Source organism: Canis lupus, chromosome 30, assembly GCF_048164855.1.
Source record: "Canis lupus baileyi chromosome 30, mCanLup2.hap1, whole genome shotgun sequence".
Classification (NCBI taxonomy): domain Eukaryota; kingdom Metazoa; phylum Chordata; class Mammalia; order Carnivora; family Canidae; genus Canis; species Canis lupus.
In genome coordinates, this window is record NC_132867.1 from 41,872,640 (window position 1) to 41,891,388 (window position 18,749).

General features: G+C 51.5%; 1 protein-coding gene across 13 annotated transcripts in view; it reads right to left on the reverse strand.

Moving 5' to 3' along the window:
- Positions 1 to 258: 258 nt before the first annotated feature.
- UBE2G2 (ubiquitin conjugating enzyme E2 G2) overlaps positions 259 to 18,749 on the reverse strand; it is a 38,437-nt gene continuing 19,946 nt past the window's right edge. For 7 of the 13 annotated variants that reach the window (XM_072807194.1, XM_072807187.1, XM_072807190.1 and 4 more), the window contains 3 exons: positions 8,590 to 8,708; positions 4,808 to 4,948; positions 259 to 2,043 (listed from right to left, as the gene is read on the reverse strand). In XM_072807194.1, coding sequence (XP_072663295.1) covers positions 1,931 to 2,043; positions 4,808 to 4,948; positions 8,590 to 8,623 — 288 coding nt within the window. In that variant the 5' untranslated portion in view covers positions 8,624 to 8,708 and the 3' untranslated portion in view covers positions 259 to 1,930. The other 6 variants (XM_072807192.1, XR_012021524.1, XR_012021523.1 and 3 more) reach the window with 6 other exon arrangements.

Here is an 18,749-nt window from a genome sequence, read left to right on the forward strand (position 1 = left end):
CCGCTGGCGGCTCCCCCCGCCAGGTTTACGGCCCGGTGGGCGCCGCACTCCAACGAGAGGCTGGCCACAGCGCGCCTGCACCCGCGGCCCCTGGGGCCCCAGGACTCGGGCGGGAGGGGGCGCGCGGGCGGAGGGCGGCGGGGAGCTCCCAGGGCTCCCGGGTCACCCCGCTGTGGGGCCTCTGGGGCGGCCCGGCACGAAGGGCCTTGGATTGTCACGGGATTACATGAAATTCAACAAGGAAAAATACCAGCAGACTAGGGGGAAAATATATCTTTATTTTTAACATAGTAATTAAACTCCACCAGAGAGAGGACAACATGAGCTTCTTTGTTTCCATTTAATAAATACAAGTGAATAAAAATACTTTGTTTGCAAAGAGACTCCTCTTCCTTCTCCAGATTCCATGGAAGGCCCCGCCCCCGCCCCCGCCCGGGCCCCTGCTGACCTGCGCCCGCCGGTCTGTCCTCACCACGTGCCCCGCCAACCTCTCCTTCCCTCCGGGTGGAGAGGCCCACAAATACTATCCGGGTGCAAAACCTCTCGTCTCCTGATGCCCTTCCAAATACAGGTTCTTGTACTGAATGTCAAATCTGAAATGGTCCCCCCCCCCCAGAAGAATCTGGTTTCCTCACAGAAGCCCAGCGTGGATGGGCCCCTTCCGCCAGTATTTGTCAACACTGAGAAACAAGGTCAGGTTTCAGCAGGACGGGACCCCTGCGTACGAGGGAGGGAAGGGATGATGTCGAGTGTAGCCTACTGAATGTCTTACAGACAGACGGTCCCTTATTTCAAAAAATAGAAATTCCCATTTAAACCTAGCCTGTCTGGAACAGGCCAAATATTTGACTCTGCATGCAACAGATCTGGTATTGCTTATAGCGGATCCCCTGGCGCTGGCGGGCTTCGGGGCTGCAGCGAGGTCACAGACCACAACTCAGTGCCCCACCTCCGCCCGGGGGTCCTGGGGTCCGGAGACCCCCTCCCCACGCCATGCTGTGCCAAGGTCGGGGATAAGGCACGCCTCTGCGCTCTGCTCTCATTAAGGCTGTACGTTCCCTTCCGACACAAAAGCTGCAAGAACAATTCTGTCTCAGTAGTTACTGTTCCTGCTGCCACCACAGGGTACGGAACCTCTGAGCTCCCAGGGTCTGGATGGAAAAGAAACTCCTACGGATCCAGAAGAAACGACAACTTCCAGTCTCGCGTGTTCCTGCCCTAGTGACGTGCGAGTCAATTAGGACATCACTGTAAATCTTGGCTGAACGTGACCGGGAAGAAAGTCAGTCTTTATACCCAGCAGTAAACCTCTCTTTCTCATGCATCCCATTTCTCATTAATCCATATTTTTAAAAAGCATTTATTTCCTGAAAACTCCTATAGTTTGTGATACACAACAAACAAAACAAACAAGACGTAACGAGATTATAAGGAGAACACGTATGAAGTACTATAAAGCACGGGAACGAAGCTGCGTCCCCCTCCTGGACACACAGGAACGGGGCCCCTGCAGAGCCGTCCCGCCCCCCTCTGCTTTGGCTGCGCGGCCGCTTCTTCAGAAGGAGCATTACTGGTTCTAGCCCCCTGGAGTGCGGCGCACACACGCCCTCACAACCGCGACCAAAGGGAAGCCGCTGACCGTGGGCGCTCCGCTCCGGCAGGGAGAGGAGGCGGGGACGGCTCTCACCATCTACCCGAACCGCCTTGCCAGGAATACGGTAAAACTGCATCCAGCTGTCATCCTACATGAATCATAATTTCAGAAGAGAAGCCTGTTTGGAGCGGGAAAGGTAGGGAAAAAAACAGATGCTGTGGTTCTGCAAGCTTGCCTTTTTTGGTACCAGCACAGAGTGTCACTGTCACTAGGTGTTCAGCAGAGAAACACTGGCCACGGCTGGGCGCCGTGTCTGCGTGTGCGCCAGGGTGGGCCTCAGAGCCCCAGGGACTTCTGTGCCAGCTGCCTGGCGACCCTGCAGAACTGCTCCCGGTCATCCCGCCACATTTTGGAAGCATCCACGTTAGCGCCACTTTCATCGTTGGGCTCTGAAAGAGAAGGAGACGCGCTCAGTGTGAAAAGGGCTCTGGAAGGCAGGGGCCTGGCGAGGTCTTCCATTCCACTGAAAAACCCCGTGCGTCGGTCGTCCCGGAGCTGCGCCCCAGAAGCAAGTGAGCACCACTGGTGTGTGACACCTGCGGAAGGAAGTCCACTCTATCAGAGACAGACAGGAGCCTGCCTGAGGGAGGGGGGCTGAGAAGCCACGTGATGTCAGGGACACGCGCACGAGGCACAAAGACCCACCTCGTGATCCTCACCTCTCGAATGTCTCAAAGAGCCAACCTGCGTCATGTGTCTTGCTCTAGAAACACTGGGCCCCCACCAGACAGTGGGCTACAGACGCCCCCAGCTCCGGCCAGAGGACATGAGGTCAGTGTCAGGCCTGGTGGACACCTGACCCCAGCAGGTGCTACAGACAGACCAGGACACACGCAGACAGGCAGCCGGGGCCTGCGGGGCCGGGAGCTGGAACACGGCCCTGTGAAGCGCTGGGTCAGAGCAGAAAAGGCAGCCCAGAGCCCAGCACGGCTGCCCGCACGACCCCAGCCGTTCCCTCACCCCCGGCTGCGCTTGCCTCCGCGGCCACCGGGTCTCCGTTCCTCCCGTTATTCCACAACCGTTCCTCACCAGGTCGTGTGCGTGAGGCCTAGTGCAGGGCACCGGGTGTGCAGAGGACACGGTGATACCGCCCATACACACCATGAACATCCACACCTGTATCCTTCCAAACTCAGTGCTACAAGGGAGGTGGAGGACTGGGCGGTCTGCAGGCCCCGAGAGGGGGTGTGCTCCGGGGACCCTGGCCAGGCCTGCCACAGGGAGCATGCAAGCGCGGAGTGAGCCAGCCCCACCCCCACCCAGCACCTGTGACAGCCCCACTCCCCAGACCCAGACGGCTCACAGCCTCCTAAAGCCAGGACAGAGGGCGCCAGTGGGCGGCAGGGCACGGCCGAGCTGGGTGTGGTGACATGGCTGGAAGGTAGCTCAGAGCACAGGAAACGTACTCAGGGAGTGTGTGAGGAATACATTAAAACCTTTTATTTTTTTTAAAGCAAGCTCCATACCCAGAGAGGAGAGCGCCACACCGGGCTTGAACTCACGACCCTGAGACGGAGACCTGAGCTGAGATCGCGACTTGGATGCTGGGACGCCCAAGTGGCTCCGTAGGGGAGCATCTGCCTTTGACTCAGGGCGTGACCCCGGGATCCTGGGAGCGAGTCCCCCATCGGCGTCCCCGCAGGGAGCCTGCTTCTCCCTCTGCCTGTGTCTCTGCCTCTCTCATAAATAAATAAATCTTTAAAAAAAGATTCTTTAAAAAAAAAAAAAAGGTTGGATGTTCCATCGATGGAGCCGCCCAGGCACCCCTACATTGAAACCTTTTAGGAATCTGCTTGGGACTCTGCCTCTCTCCACTCTCTAAAATAAGTAAATAAATCTTTAAAAATACAAAAAATAAATAAAAATTTCTAATAAAAGAATTTATAGCAAAAACGTTGGTCATGGTATGATTTACAGCCGACATGTGAAGGCAGCGGAACCAGCCGGGCACAGTCTGGGGGGCCCACACACCGTGAGCATCCACACCCTCACTTGACGCACTCAGTGCCTGGAGAGCTGAGTGCCTCCAACCTCGAACATGTGCACGCACGGAGGTCCTTGACATCGCGGGACACCAGGAGCCCACGGGGACTCCCGGGCCTCCTCCTCTGGGCCTCCCACAGCACGATCGGCCTCCTCCAACTCTCCCTCGTTTCATTTCTTCCGTGTTTTCTAGATCGTTCCTCCCTAGGCTCCTGTGAGGAGCCCTCTCCTTCCACATGCCCTTTCTCATCCTGTCTGCCCTGCCCCTCACCACCGTCCTATGCAGACATTACCTCGCACCCTCACCTCCATGAGCAGCTCTTGAGGGTGGACAGCCCCCGAGGATGGACATTCCCACTCCTGCGCCTCTGGATTCCTGTCCCCAGAGATAGCAGCCCTCTACCCAGGCACTGAGGTCGGAAACCCGGGAGCCACCCTGCACATCGGTGAGCCCGAGTCTCCCAAGCACAGCCCTCCTCGCGGCCCGCGGCCACCCTCCCGCTGGAAATCCTTTCCTCCCAGGCCAACAGGCACATGGCTGCAGGGCCTGGCATCCCCACGGGGGCTCGGGCCCCAGGTGAGCACACTTCTGCAGGGCTCCCCTGCCCCCGGTTGGGCCCGAGCCAGAACCAGTGCTGGCAGGACTCCCACGAGAGCCAGATGCCTCACCCCAAATGCCTCTTGCTCCCCCTTACCTTGTTATCTCCTCCATGCTCTAAACTCATCCCAAACAAACCCGCCCGACAGCCCCTGTGTCTCTCCATCTCAGGATGTACGGGTGACAGGCAACCACGGGTGGATGTGGAAAGTCCCTTCAGAAAGCAGGCCTTAAAGTTGGGGTCTAGGGCACCCTGAGCCTTGAAACTCCAGGACCCAGCGTCTGCGACACAGCAGGTGCCCCAATCAACACCCACGCCACGGTCGCTATGCCTGAGGCCTGGAGCCCGGTTAATTGTGGTCAACATACAACACATACAACACGAAGCTGTAATTATGAAGTGTGCTTACACTTGGAAAAGCACATACAAACAATTCAACGAGAAAGCAGCAAACAGCGTATGTAAATAAACCACGACCAGAAATGAATTATGAAGAACCACAGGAGGTCGGAGACGCAGCCACTGTGCTGCCTGCCTGCCGCGGCACGGCCCAGCGGCCTCGGGACATTACCTGCCAGCATGCTCACCACCGACAGCAGGATCTTCTCCACGCTCTGCACGGGGCTCCACCTCTCGGCGCTGCTCTCGTAGCCCATGGGGTCGTCGCCCGGGGCGTGAAGGATGGAAATGCAGACTCTGCCATCGGGGTAGACTGCAGGGGTCAGAACACAGCAGGTGAGCCCAGGGAACGAGTCCGGGGGCCCCACGCTGGGCCGGGCCCACCACGGGAAGGGGGTAAACGGTGCAGACACGGAAAGCAAGCTGTTTGCATGGCTGGAGCAGAGCCCGAGGCCACACGGCCAGGTGCGCCACTCGCTCACTGACCGGGCTCTAGGCCCATCTGTCTGGTCCCAGGCACCCCAGATGGTTCTACCTTCACAGGGATTTTATTTTTTTTTACATACTATACCTAAAGGCACTAAATAAAATGGTTACCTGACAGTGAAATATTTCAGCAAAATAACTCATAAGTACTAAGATCACTCAAAATAATTTCCACAATGGTTTCTGAGATTTTCCTAATTCCACCATGAAAACCTGGAACTGGACTGTGCAACTACATCCACAGCGCCAGGAAGAAGGCAACAGGGATGATTTAAACATCAAGGAGGAAGGTGCCCTGACTTTCCCGGGGACAGCCGGCCCCCCGTGCCTCTGGAGGTCGGCCGTGTCCAATCTAACCCATCCCAGCACGCAGCATCAGGAACCAGACCCCCGCGGTATGGGTAGAGAAAAATGCGTTTCAATTCGCGGTGTGCGCTCAGTCCTGTTGGGGACACAGCAGCACCGGTCACTTCTCTTTTACACAGGCAGATCCTCAGATGGTTCTGTGTGTGCTAAGGACAGACTCAACTATAAAACTGTAAGACCAGTGAGCTACAATGATAGAAACAATCGACAATTTATTTATTTATTTATTTTATTTTTTTTTTTAACAATCGACAATTTAGAATAAATTTACGTAATTCCCCTTCACTCATGAGCTCAGAACGCCACGACCACTGAGGAAGCTGAGTGGCTCTACGGGCCTCTCTGGTGTCCCGTTCCTTGTTCTTCCGTCCACCCCATCCAGCAGTTTCTGCTCTCTGGCTACCCAGAACCTGTGCGACTTCTTGCAAAAGGAACATGTGTGAGTCTGTCGTGGACGGCAGGACGCCCGAGGGGCCTGGGCACCCTTGGCTTGCACAGTCTCTCTGCCATGAGGGTTCCAACTTCGGCGGCACCCGAGGAACACAGAGAAGCAGCTGTAGCCCTGCCCCCTCCTGTCTCACGGGGTGGGGTGTCTCAGTTTCATGACCCAAGCCTCCCTCTAACTCCCCAGCCAACCCCTCCCTTGTCAATGCCCGAGCTTGTTTCCACGCTGCTGGCCCCTCTCTCCGCAGGCCCACCACCTTGGTGTCCGCCCTGCAATCTGTCCCCTACTCCACAGCCAGTGACCCTTAAAGACCACACTGGCCATGCTACTCCCTCCCGCTCTCCGACTCCCTCAGTGGATCTCCACTGCCCCTGGCACAAATACCAAAATCCTTCTTACTGACCAACTTGACCTGGTCCATCCCCTTTGCTCCTTACATGGGGCCTTTGCATGTGCTAGACCCTCCCCACCTCACAGATCACTGGGTGACTCCTACTGCTCTTCCTGCAGACCCTGAGCTCAACCACCACCTCCAAAGGGCACCCCCCTGGCCTCCCGGTATGGTTTTACATTTATCTGTGTTTTCTCATCCACATCTATCCCTGCCTCAGACTGGGAGCTCCTGATGGTCCAAGCCCCTACCTTTTATTATCTGTTCACCCTTTATCCAGCAAGTCTCTGCAAATATGAATTATTTTTAAGTATTTATGGATTGACCGATTTTTATGATATTGCTGAGCCTACTAAGTAGTTCTCAAAAATAATTTTTACAAAATAAAAATAACATATCCACTTACAATAAGGCCAAATTTCAAAGCTACTTGTATCAATTATTTTAACATGAAAAACGTCATTGTTCTTCTGGGTACACGATCAAATCATCAGTTTGCGACCACACAGGTCTCTGACAGCATGTCACAGGCACTATTCTCAAGAATGTGCTTATCTTCGATACAATCTCATTATTTTGTAATTGCCTGCAATCCTCTTTATAGTCACATTTTACAATCAATTTAAAATTGTTAACTTTTTCAATTAACTCTATCGTAACAGATTTTTAAACTCTGCCTGAAAGAAAATCCTAAACACAGGCCAGTCATCCCAGTATGATGGACGCCCACACGCTCGCACCACCCAACCTCGACCGCCGCCACCTCACGGCCAGCCTTCTCGAGAGGAGGGTTTCTGAGCACCTACCGTGCATACGTAACTGCGTTCAAAACGGTCCCCCTGAGGAGCAAACTGCTCACACGTAACATCAGCGGGACACAAGAAGTTCCAAACGAGGGTTTGGACAGCAAGTCCAACAGGGGAGCAGGGGAGCATCTCCCCAGCTGGGCAATCCTGTGACCCTATGCAGGGGGAAGGGGGCAGGGGTCTGGGCAGGGTCCCCTGCGTGGAGGTGCTCAGGCAGGCAGGCTACGGGAGGACTGCAGGGCGGGTGGGGTCGCTTGTAAGCCAGGGGGTGTCAAAGGCTCAGAAAATTCTATAAACGCTCTCATGGATTAAATTAGCCTTTACCTCTTTTATATGTGGAGAAGCATAGGGAAAGGAATCAGTTTCAAGTAAGAAAAAATTTCATTTCTACCAGTGTATCTTACTTTTCTTCTCCACAACCACTAAGATCATGATTTTTAGTGACAATCACCGTTTATAAAAAGGAACATTGGGATCCCTGGGTGGCGCAGCGGTTTGGCGATTGCCTTTGGCCCGGGGCCTTATCCTGGAGACCCGGGATCGAGTCCCACATCGGGCTCCCTGCATGGAGCCTGCTTCTCCCTCTGCCTGTGTCTCTGCCTCTCTGTCTCTCTCTGTGTGACTATCATGAATAAATAAAATCTTTAAAAATAATAATAAAATAAAATAAAAAAATAAAAAGGAACATTATACTAAATATGATCATTAAAGATACAACACATTTTCTTACTAATTCTCTTATCTATAATCCCCTCTTATAAAAGGAAGAAATAAACAACCACAGCCATTCAGGAATTCCAATCCCTACTACTAGACACTCTGCCAACTTAAGTCCAGTAAATTTATTTAATGACCTTTTTTCCCCTTTAAAATACATGTTTATTTTAGAAAAAAGATTTAGAGACAGAAAAAAGATCCCATTATTGAAAAAGATCACTTCCAACATTTTTGTGCTACGTTTACAGTTATATACATTACATGTGAATTTTTATCGAAAAAAGTAAATTGTAACAAGTGTGATTAAACGTAAGCTGCTTTTCAATCATTTGATATAGAACAAGTGTCATTCTGTATTATTAAATATCACTCTAGAGCATTTGAAATATCTAAGCAGCATTCTAACATATGGTCTAGTGCAGCTTAGTTAACCGATGCCCTGTGGTTGAAAACCTAGGTTGCTCTGAGTGGTCCCCACTGTTAACCACACCGCCGGAGGCTGGCGGAGGCTGGCAAAGCGCTCTACCCACCCGCTGGAAGGAGGAGCGGACAGGTCAGATGGCACTTTTCTTCATATACATTACACCGTCCTTCAACTGACGTCAACACCACCAGGACCAAGTGGCTACAGGTCAAAACACAGATAACTTGTTCCATGTCCTACATCACTGACAGCACCTGTCACCCACACGCAACCCCAAGCCTCGCCTGGTGCTATGAAAACCACTCCCCAGAGCACTTACTGTTGGGATGGAACATCTCGCAGGTAAATCTCATCTTTGGGGGACTTAATGGGTAATCCAGCGGGAAGCTGAGAACGGCAGGAAAGACACCGAACTCAAAGCAGGTGTCCTCTGGGCCCCTAGGAGACAGAAACACTCAAGTCAAGTGGTTTTCCATGTCCAGCCCACTGTAGGAAGGAGCTAGGAAATTTCTACTGCTTTACAAATGCACATGAAAGGATTATGTAAAAAACAGTGATGCACTAGTACATTTTTCTGAATGGGAAAGTAACATCTCATCATCCCATCCCAATCTGGTTTAAGTCTTAGGTACAAGCACAAACATGGAATTACAGGCACAGGTTTTGCATTAATAAAGAACTAATAGCAATGTTGTGAGACCCAAGGGATTTTGTTTTTCTGTATGTGTGCTATAATTGCACTTTAAGATAAAGATATAAATTATGCACATGTTACAGCACGACTATTGGATTAAATGAAGGGGTAAGAGTTACTATTTCAAAGGCTATTTTTAATTTTTACATGTGCCTAAGAATGGTTTTGTAACCTTCAAGAAACAGATAGACAGCACACATGTGATCACTGACTACGGCTCCCGCACAAGGCCAGGCGTGCCACACGCATCCGAGCTGCCAGCCCGGCCTGCAGAGCCGTGCCACATGCCACAGCCCGTGCCAGCGCGGTCACCTGAACACACAGTCACCGGGCACCTGCATGCCCGTCTGCCCGGGCTTCCCTCCTCATCACACGGAGAGAGGCAGAAACGGACTGAACCACTTCTAAGTCCTGTCAAACTTTAAAATGTACATGTAAATCAACACTATCCTGAGCCACGTGTGAGACACAAAGGCAGCAGAGAGGAAGAGCCCCCAGCTCAGGAGGGAAAGATTCCTCCCTCACAAACCTCACTTATGAATGTGCAAGAGTCGCTGCCTGTGTAAGTCTTTGGAAAACGGAAGACTCCAAGACAGTGGCAGCTACCACCGGCTCTGCGTGAGCGGAGAGGTCCCTTTAGAAAGGCCTGTCTCTCCAAGCCATGACCAGTGTTAGCTCTACGACGCGCGGCACCAGGAGACCCAGGCCCAGCCACTGCAGGAGCAGCTCAACACGGCAGACGTGCCGCCTTCCAAAACGAATACAAGGTAAGGCACAGGAAAAAAAATTACCGAAGTATATTTATTACAAAACAACTTTCACTTTTTGAAAATCATTTTTTAAAGTACAAATTTGTTTCAAATCAACAAAATTATGATTCAGGGATGCCTGGGTGGCTCAGTGGTCGAGCGTCTGCCTCCGGCCTAGGGCATGACCCCGGGGGTCCTGGGATCGAGTCCTGCATCGGGCTCTCCACAGGGGGCCTGCTTCTCCCTCTGCCTGTGTCTCTGCATCTTTCTCTGTGTCTCTTGTGAATAAACAAAAAATCTTAAAAAAAAATTATGATTCGGTAATAACATAAACTTGCAAAACAATATAAACAATGTTTATCTCCACAATTAAAGGAATATAAAAACTTCAAAAAGAAACTGAACAGAGGCTTTCCTATCACTTGGTGTGGATGCTCAGGCCTTCGATGGCACCAGTGCAGTGGAGGCCAGGACTGCGCCCCGGCAGAAAGGGGGATGGGCCGCAGTAAAATAGTCAAAATGAGAACAAGGCAAGAAGTGTTTCGGGAGCCAATTTTTTTCTTCTATTTAAGAGACCGACCTTGATTCTGAAAATTGTGTCCTTGCTACTTTGGGGAAAAACCACAGTGAATAGCTACTCTGTGTTGGAGGGGTGAGTGTCACAACACCGCCCGGAGCCTTGGCATGAAACCAGGACAGGGAAAGCCACATGAAGAGGTACAAGCGTGGGGCCAGGCTGACTCCGGTGCCGGGCAGGGCATCCGTCCCAGAGGAGGAGCTGCAGGCGGCACAGAGCACCAGTGCCACCACCGCCACCAGCTGGCTGCCGGACCAGGCCGTCCGAGGCCTGCTCTGCGCTTCCTGGACAGCTGTCCTGGACGCGCCTCTTCCTCTGCACGCAGACCCAGCACAGACTGAAGATGAGAGATTTATGATCATCCCACGCCTCTTCCAGTACAGGAGCTCCCGGCAGATGATAAATGCCACCCTGTTCATGGTCCACAGGCCCCTGATAAAAGGCGTCTGGAAGTGCTGCCCTCACGTCACTGTTAGCAAAGTCGAAGTACAGTGATGACAGGCGCAGCTGACGTCCTAAGGCGGTACAGGAGTTAGGAGCCCAACGCGGTTCAAACTGCTAACTCCGAAGGCTGGGCAAACAGGCAGTGTCTCCGAAAGCAACCCTGGCGTATGTCGGGAGTGCTTGCCAATGCCTCCGTATTCCTGGCACGGCCCCGGCAGGGGAGAACAAAAGGTCTGGGTAGTGTTCTGGAATGAGCCAAATGGTATTTGCTCAACACTCTGATAACAGTTCTTTGTTTCTCATAATAGGGCTTTCTTTAACATTAAAAAAAAAAAAATCCACTGGGTCGTCCATAGCCTGGGAAGCATGATCAAACATTTCCTCAAGTGCTCCCGCATCTTAGGTATCAAAGCTCTTTTCAAATGCCCTCGCTGGCTACTGGTGTGAACCGAGGGTTTCCTCCCTCCGAGGCCCCGAGGGCGGCCGAGCCTGCAGACTCGGGGCACCTCCGGAACCAGGACCGAGAGGCATAATCGGCGTCATCTTGGGACGAGTGTTGGTGCCACGCTCCAGACAGCCTCACCGCCCTGTCACGAAACGCCTCATCTCAAAAATAAAGGTACAAGAAGGGAAAATTACAGGAAAAACAAAGTACAAGAAGGAAGGAAACAAATTTACTGAAAACAAATGTCAATTCTTCAAAGCCTGCACATCACTGTCCGTCTACTCACTGAACTCTCGGCCCGCAGAGCCCCACGGAGCCTGAGGACGGGGGCGGCTGCGGGCTGGGCGGGGACTTCCCCCCGACGGCCGAGCACCGCCCAGGGGATGCCCGGGGTCGAGAGCTGGCCACCCAGGGTCGCGCCTGCCGCAGGGCCCGAGAAGACCCAGAGAGGTGCTCAGTTAAGCGAAGCAGCGACCCTCCCCGCTGCGCCCTCGGCGTGGCTCCGGGACGGCGGCCGGGGGGCAGAGGGCGGCCTGGACGGGAGCCACCTGCCCGGCACCCGGCCGACACGTGGACACCAGGTCTCAAACCCGCCTGGGACGAGGGTCTCGGCCACGGGGACCGAGCGGGCTTACTCTCCGGTCACACCCCCGTGGCTGTGACAGAGGGGCCTGCTGCTCGGTGGCACACCCTGCCGGGGCCGGGACCCCACAGAGCACCCCGCGAGGGCCAGGAGGGCATCTGCTATCAGCACGGGCGTCACCTCCCTGCACCCGGCGCCCAGGCTCAGGGAAAGCGGCTCACCAGCATGGCACCACCCCCCACGGCCCCCCCGGCTCACTAGCACCCCCGCTTGCACGGCCCCCCCACGCTGGGGTGCTCTGGAAGGGAGAGCACTGCGGCTCTGCCCTGTGCTCCTGGCCTCGGATCCCTCCAGCTGCTGGGCTTCACCCCCCGCAGTGACAGAAGGAGCAGCATGAGGGCCCCAGGCCCCTCTGGGTGGGGGCGCCGGGAACCCACAGCCCCGCAGGAAAGGCGGCTCGGGCTCTAGGAGGCGAGGAGCAGGGGGGCTCCGCTGGGACGGAGCGGGGGGCTCGGCAGATGCAGCCCGACAGTGGTTCGTGACCTTGTCTCGTCGCCCTCCGCCGCGGGAGAGCTCAGCAGGAGCAAACACAGGCTTTCTTCTGTGTCACCGGCCCGGACTGAACCTGTTCAAAAGGAGGCTGCAGGCAGTCTCTAAGGTGGGGACTCGGTGCTCCAGACACGTCTGAGAACCTGAAATCCACCGTATCCGACCTACAGTTAGAGCGGACTAAGTCAGTCTACCGTCCAGGAACTTCATAGTCCTGACAGACAACAACTCTTACGACCTAAACTGACTTGAACCAGAAAAGTCTGTTGGAAAACACTCAAATAAATGAAGTATATAAAATAAAAACAGAATACTCCCCCTCTCCACCCCCTCCAGCATCGCCTCCCCAAGGCAGAGGCAGACACAGTAAGTATGGTCACTCTCCAAGCTTGTCTCTCTGTGCATAAATTCACATTTTTGTCCCCAAAACTGGGTTTTCACAAATTAAAAATGTATCATGGCACTGCTGACAGGAATTTGAAAAGACCCAACAAAGTGGAGAGACGTGCCAGACACTCAAGACTGTGCAGACGCCCACAGTCCTCAAAGTGACCAGGGACTCCACATAATCCCCGGGGAAACCCAGCTGGCTTCTCTGCAGAAACCGACACGCTGACCCTCAAATTCAGATGGAAATGCCAAGGACCCACGAAGGGGCAAAACAATCTTGAGAAAGGAGAACAAAATGGAGGACTCACTTTCCAGTTCCAAACCGTCCTATAAAGCTACAGGAACGAGGACTGTGTGGCAGTGGGGGCAGCACAGGCCCAGATCAATGGGACCAAATTCAGAGCCCAAACATACACCCCTACATTTATGGTCAGTTGATTTTTGACAAAGGTGTCAAGGAAACTGGACAGCCACACACAAATGACGTTGGACTCCTCCTGGATGCCATATCCAAAATGGATCAAGAATGTAAAGGTAAATGTAAGAGAGCTACAAATATAAAACACAAAAGAAAATCTTTGCAACCTTGGGTTGTATGGCACCAAAGCATGATCCATAAAAGAAAAAAACTGCTAAACTGCACCTCATCTAAATTAAAAACCTTTCAGCTTCAAAAGACCCCATTAAGAAAATGAAAAAGGAGGGCAGCCCGGGTGGCTCAGCGGTTTAGCGCTGCTTTCAGCCCAGGGCGGGATCCTGGAGACCCGGGATTGAGTCCCATGTCGGGCTCCCTGCATGGAGCCTGCTGCTCCCTCTGCCTGTGTCTGTGCTTCTCTCTCTCTCTCTCTGAATAAATACATAAAAATCTTAAAAAAAAAAAAAAATGAAAATGAAAAAGGAAAGTCAGACTGCAAGAAAGTATCTGAAAATCGCGTATCTGAAAAGGGACTTGTATCCAAAATATATAAAGAATTCTTATGACTCAATAAGACGACGACGACCCAATTAAAAAATGGGCACAAGTTCTGAAGTTCACCAAAGACATATGCATGGCTAGTAAGCCTGTGGAAAGACGCTCGACATCATCAGTCATCAGGAAACCAACAGGCCCGTGCTGCTGCGAGCGGCTGTCGGGCAGCGAGGCGCTCGGCAGCCTCCCACGAGATGCGGGGACTGAGCTCCGCTACCGCCCGCTGCACCAGCCGCAACTGTCCCCTGACACCACCCGTGTCCTGAGGGGCGGGCAATGACATCACCCCAGTGACAACACTGGTCCATGCCCATTGTCCCCATTTGCTTTCCTGCTCACGGGCACGCAGCAGCTTCCCTTCCAGGCCAGATCCTGATTCTGTCTGAATTGCCGTGGCATTCCCACGCGGGACGGCACGGCGGACAAGGATGTTTCCACTACCGCAGCGAGCGCGGCAACAGACCTCCTCCTGCACAGGGCTGCTGCCAGGCCCCCGGGCCCGCGGTGGAGGAGGACAGCTCTCTCAGCGCCACGGCTTCTGTCAGCAGGCGCGGCACCGCCAGGAGACACGCGGGACGGCCTTCCGCAGGGAGCAGGCCCGGCGGGGACGGAGGCCACCTCGACCGTGACCTCTGCGTCTGGCCCCCAGGCTGAGCACCGACGGAGGGGGAGCACAGCCCGGGGCTCCTCGTACCCGTGGCTGTGACATGTGGGGGAGTAGCGAAGGGTCCCCAAGCACCGGGAGGGAAGGGAAGCTCCTCGTTTTGCCAGAGCCTCTGGCCTGGAGGGGACAGCGGCTAGGCGGTGGCTCAGGCAGGGAGATCACTAAGGCCAGCTGCTCCAAGAACGCTGGGGGAGGACAGAACCGGGCCGCACGATCCCAGAGGCCTTTGCACCTTTTCTAGCCACGACGACAGACAGCCGGCCTGCAGCACCGAGCTCCCTGTTCTTACGGAAGCCTCCAACCGTGTGCAGGCAAGGACCTCAGCTCCCCACCCACAGTCCAGGGCAACAAGGTCGCACAGGCCACAGACTCGACCTGAAGAGGCGGACTGTGATGCCACTTGTCTAAAAGGATGATGATCCCCACTGGGTGTTATTCTGTATGTTGGCAAATTGAACACCAATAAAAAATAAATTTATTATTATTACAAAAAAAAAAAAAAAAAGGATGATGATCCCAACAAGTGAAGCGTGGCTGGCCCGAGAGCATGAGGCCATGCCGGCCATGCAGCCCCATGGCCCCCATCTCTTTGACTGATGGGAAGTCCCGGCCCTCTTCCTGGCCATACGCTCAAACTCCACCATAAGCTCAGCTGACAGCATCAGAGCTACCTTCTACTTTTTTTTTTTAACTGATTTTTAAAGTTTTTATTTAAGCGCTCTCTACACCCACATGGGGCTTGAACTCACAACCCCAAGATCAAGAGTTGCACGCTCTTCTGACTGAGCCAGCCTGGTACACCAGAGTTGCCTTCTACTTTTCATCAGGGAAGAGGCTATGGCAATTTTATTCTTTCGTTCTCCTCTTGCTCATTAATTTGCTGCATTCCCATCATACAGCCTCCACCTCGTTCTCTCGTTCTCTCGGGGAGATGTGGGGTCACCTAGGACACACCTGCATCCTCAGGCAAGAGGCACTCAGTACCTGCAGCCCAAGCACCTGAAAAGATGTTTTCCTTACAACTCAGCCAAGAAGAGATGGAGGCCCCACGGGTTAGCAGTGCTACGAACGTGGCAGCTCTGTGCCTCCCAGGAAATGAGGCAAGCGTAGTCTCAGAAACACCAGTACGGAGGACACTCCGGAGACAATTAAAGAATAAAAAAGAGAGAAAGAAAACCTATCATAAGGAATAAAACTCAGCCAGCTGTCTGCCAAAATAGCAACGTGAGACCGATCAATGGGAGGACAGTTAATTCCTTAATAGACGTTTTAAGAACATTTGTAAACGGCCTCTTGTTTGTAAAAGAGCCTGGAACAGGACCAAGACCCACAGGCTCACCAAACCCCGAGGCAGGGGAACTCCATACTAATGCAAAAGCCTTCTTCAAATGTAAAAGCACTGAAAAAGCTCTTATTACTTTTTTTTAATTGAGGCATAACTGACACACAACATTACGTTTCAGGTGTACAGCGTAAGGATTCACTACCGGTAGACGCTACACAGTGATCGCCACAGTTAACCTAGTGAACATTCATTATGTACAAAGTCACAAACTTCTTGTGATGAGAACCTGTAAGGTTTACTGTCTCGAAGACTCAAATACCTACTACAACGTTACTGACCATACTAACCATGCCGTCCGTTCCTTTCCCCAGACAGATTTATTCTCTAACTGGAAGTCTGTACCTTTTGTCCTGCTTCACCCTTTTCACTCACCCCCAGCACCTCTGGCAACCATCAACCTGTTCTCTGTATGAATTTGGGGTTGTTTTTTTGTTTGTTTGTTTTTTAGATTCTACCTATAAGTGAGATCATATGGTATTTATCTTTCTCTGAATTATTTCACTTAGCATAATATCCTCAAGGTCCATCCACGTTTCACAAATGGCAAGATTTCATTTTTTATAGGTGTTACTCGTGTGTGTGCACACGTACATGTGTATACACACTCTATCTTTTATCCATTCATCCACTGGTAGAGAGCAACTCAGGTTGCTTCCATGTCTTGGCTGCTATAAATAATGCTGCAGTGAACATAGGAGTCGCGGGTATCTTTGTGAATTGGTGTTTTCACTCTCTTTGGGGTAAATACCCAGAAGTGCAAATGCTGGGTCGTTCCTCAAGAAACTATTTTTAGCTATTGAGGAACCTCCACACTGTTCTCAGGAGCAGCTGCACCAGCTTGCATGGTGCTCGAGGGATCCCCTTTCTCCACATCCTCTCCAACACTTGTTTCTTATCTTTTTTTTTTTTTAAATATTTTATTTATTTATTCATGAGAGACAGAGAGAGAGAGGCAGAGACACAGGCAGAGGGAGAAGCAGGCTCCATGCAGGGAACCCGATGCGGAACTCGATCCCGGGACCCCAGGATCACACCCTGAGCCGAAGGCAGGCGCTAAAGCACTGAACTACCCAGGCATCCTGTGTTTCTTGTCTTTTGTGTCATATCCACGCTGACAGGTGTGAGGTGATGCCTCATTGTGGTTCAGATCTGCATTCCCCCGATGATGAGTGATGGTGAGCACCTTCCCATGTACCTATTGGCCATGTGGATGTCTTCTTTAAAAAAATGTCTATTCAGATCCTCTGCCCATTGTTTGATTGTTTATTTTTTTGCTATTGAGTTATGTGAGTTCCTTTTATATTTTGGGTACTAAGCCCTCATCAGAGCTATGAATCACAAATATTTTCTCCCAATCAGTAGGTGGCCTTTTCATTATGTCCATGATTTCCTGGGCTATGCAGAAGCTTCAGCTGACATGCTACTTGATTTCTGCTTTTGTTGCCTTTGCAACTAAGTACTAATGTGTGTTTTCAAAATATTGGTTTTAATTTTATAGTGTTCATCTAAAATTAGTAATAGTTACCCTAACAAGTTTAGTTAGCCTAACACTTTTTTAGAAACCATACAGGAAGGCTCACATGTCCCTTTAAAAGGCTTCTAAAAAAAATTTTTTTTAAATAAATAAATTTTAAAAATAAAAAATAAAAATAAATTAAAAATATAAAAAGATTTATAAAGAGCTATAAATAAATAAAAGGCTTCTAAGTCTGCTGATGGGCACAAGCAGTATCTTGCAAGATGGAAGCCCTGCCAGGGGCCCACTGACCTGTGCGCTCAAGCCTTCCAACAACCCATGTACTCTACCAGGCTGGCTGCCCAGGTGGCATGCACAGGTGGCTGCCTGAACACAGAGAGAATACATGGGGTTCAGAAAATGGAAAAAGGGGGTACAAATCAAGTTTATGTGATGGAATCTCTGCTTCCTAAAAAATAAAAGGATCTATGGCTGACACAGTGGACAATGCCATGTTCCATTAGACATAGGACACTGCTGAGCAGGACTCACCATCCCACTGTATTGCTTTCAGAGACAAAAGATACAATAGCAGTTGAGACACAAATACAGATTGTAAAGACATCCTCATGCCAAAAATATTTAAACACACAGAAAATAATGGGCATCATAGGCTCAAGCAAGTAGAGTATTACAAATTATCAGGAGACATTGTGCTTGCTGTATTTTCTCTGGATAGTATTTATTGATGATTTTTAAAATATTTTGCTTATCAAAAAAACTTCATTTTCTCATTGATTTCCATGTATTAATCTAACCTCCACAGACAACATGTAGCAGCAATCTGTTTCTGAAACTTATAAAGCATCGAGGCGCCTGGCTGGTGGCTCAGGTGGCTGAGCGTCTGCCTTCAGCTCAGGTCCTGATCCTAGGGTCCTGGGATGGAGCCCTAGGTCTGGCTCTCTGCTCAGTGGGGAGTCTGCTTCTCCCTCTCCCTCTGCCTCTGCCTCCCCCCAGCTCCTGCTCTCTCTCTCAAGTGAATAAATAAAACCTTTTTCAACATAAAAATTAAAACACATAAAGCATTAAGAACTAATGAGATGTAGGCACTGGGCAGATTCACAAAGTGTGATGATGTCTGAAGTGCACGCTTGCCCCGGCCCCTCCCATACAGTGTTTCTCAAGCCAACAAAAATCCAATCCCAACACCTGCCAAATGATTGAACCATCGATTTTACTAATGAAAAAAGTGGGAGACTGGGGATAAATTTCAACTTAATATATTTTAACTAACCACATTTTGTTAAAAATATAGTAAGTCTACAGATGGCCAAAAACTGCACATCTAAAGTACAAGGAAGGCAAACAAAGAGCCTAGCTCATAGGACCATAGAACACTCTAGAATCAGGGGTCCATCTTGGCCCCTTCTAAGTAACATCACTAAAGTGCAGTATGAAATCCACTCCTGGGCAGCCCTGGTGGCGCAGCGGTTTAGTGCCGCCTGCAGCCCAGGGTGTGATAATGGAGACCTGGGATCGAGTCCCACGTCGGGCTCCCTGCATGGAGCCTGCTTCTCCCTCTGCCTGTCTCTGCCTCTCTCTCTCTCTGTCTC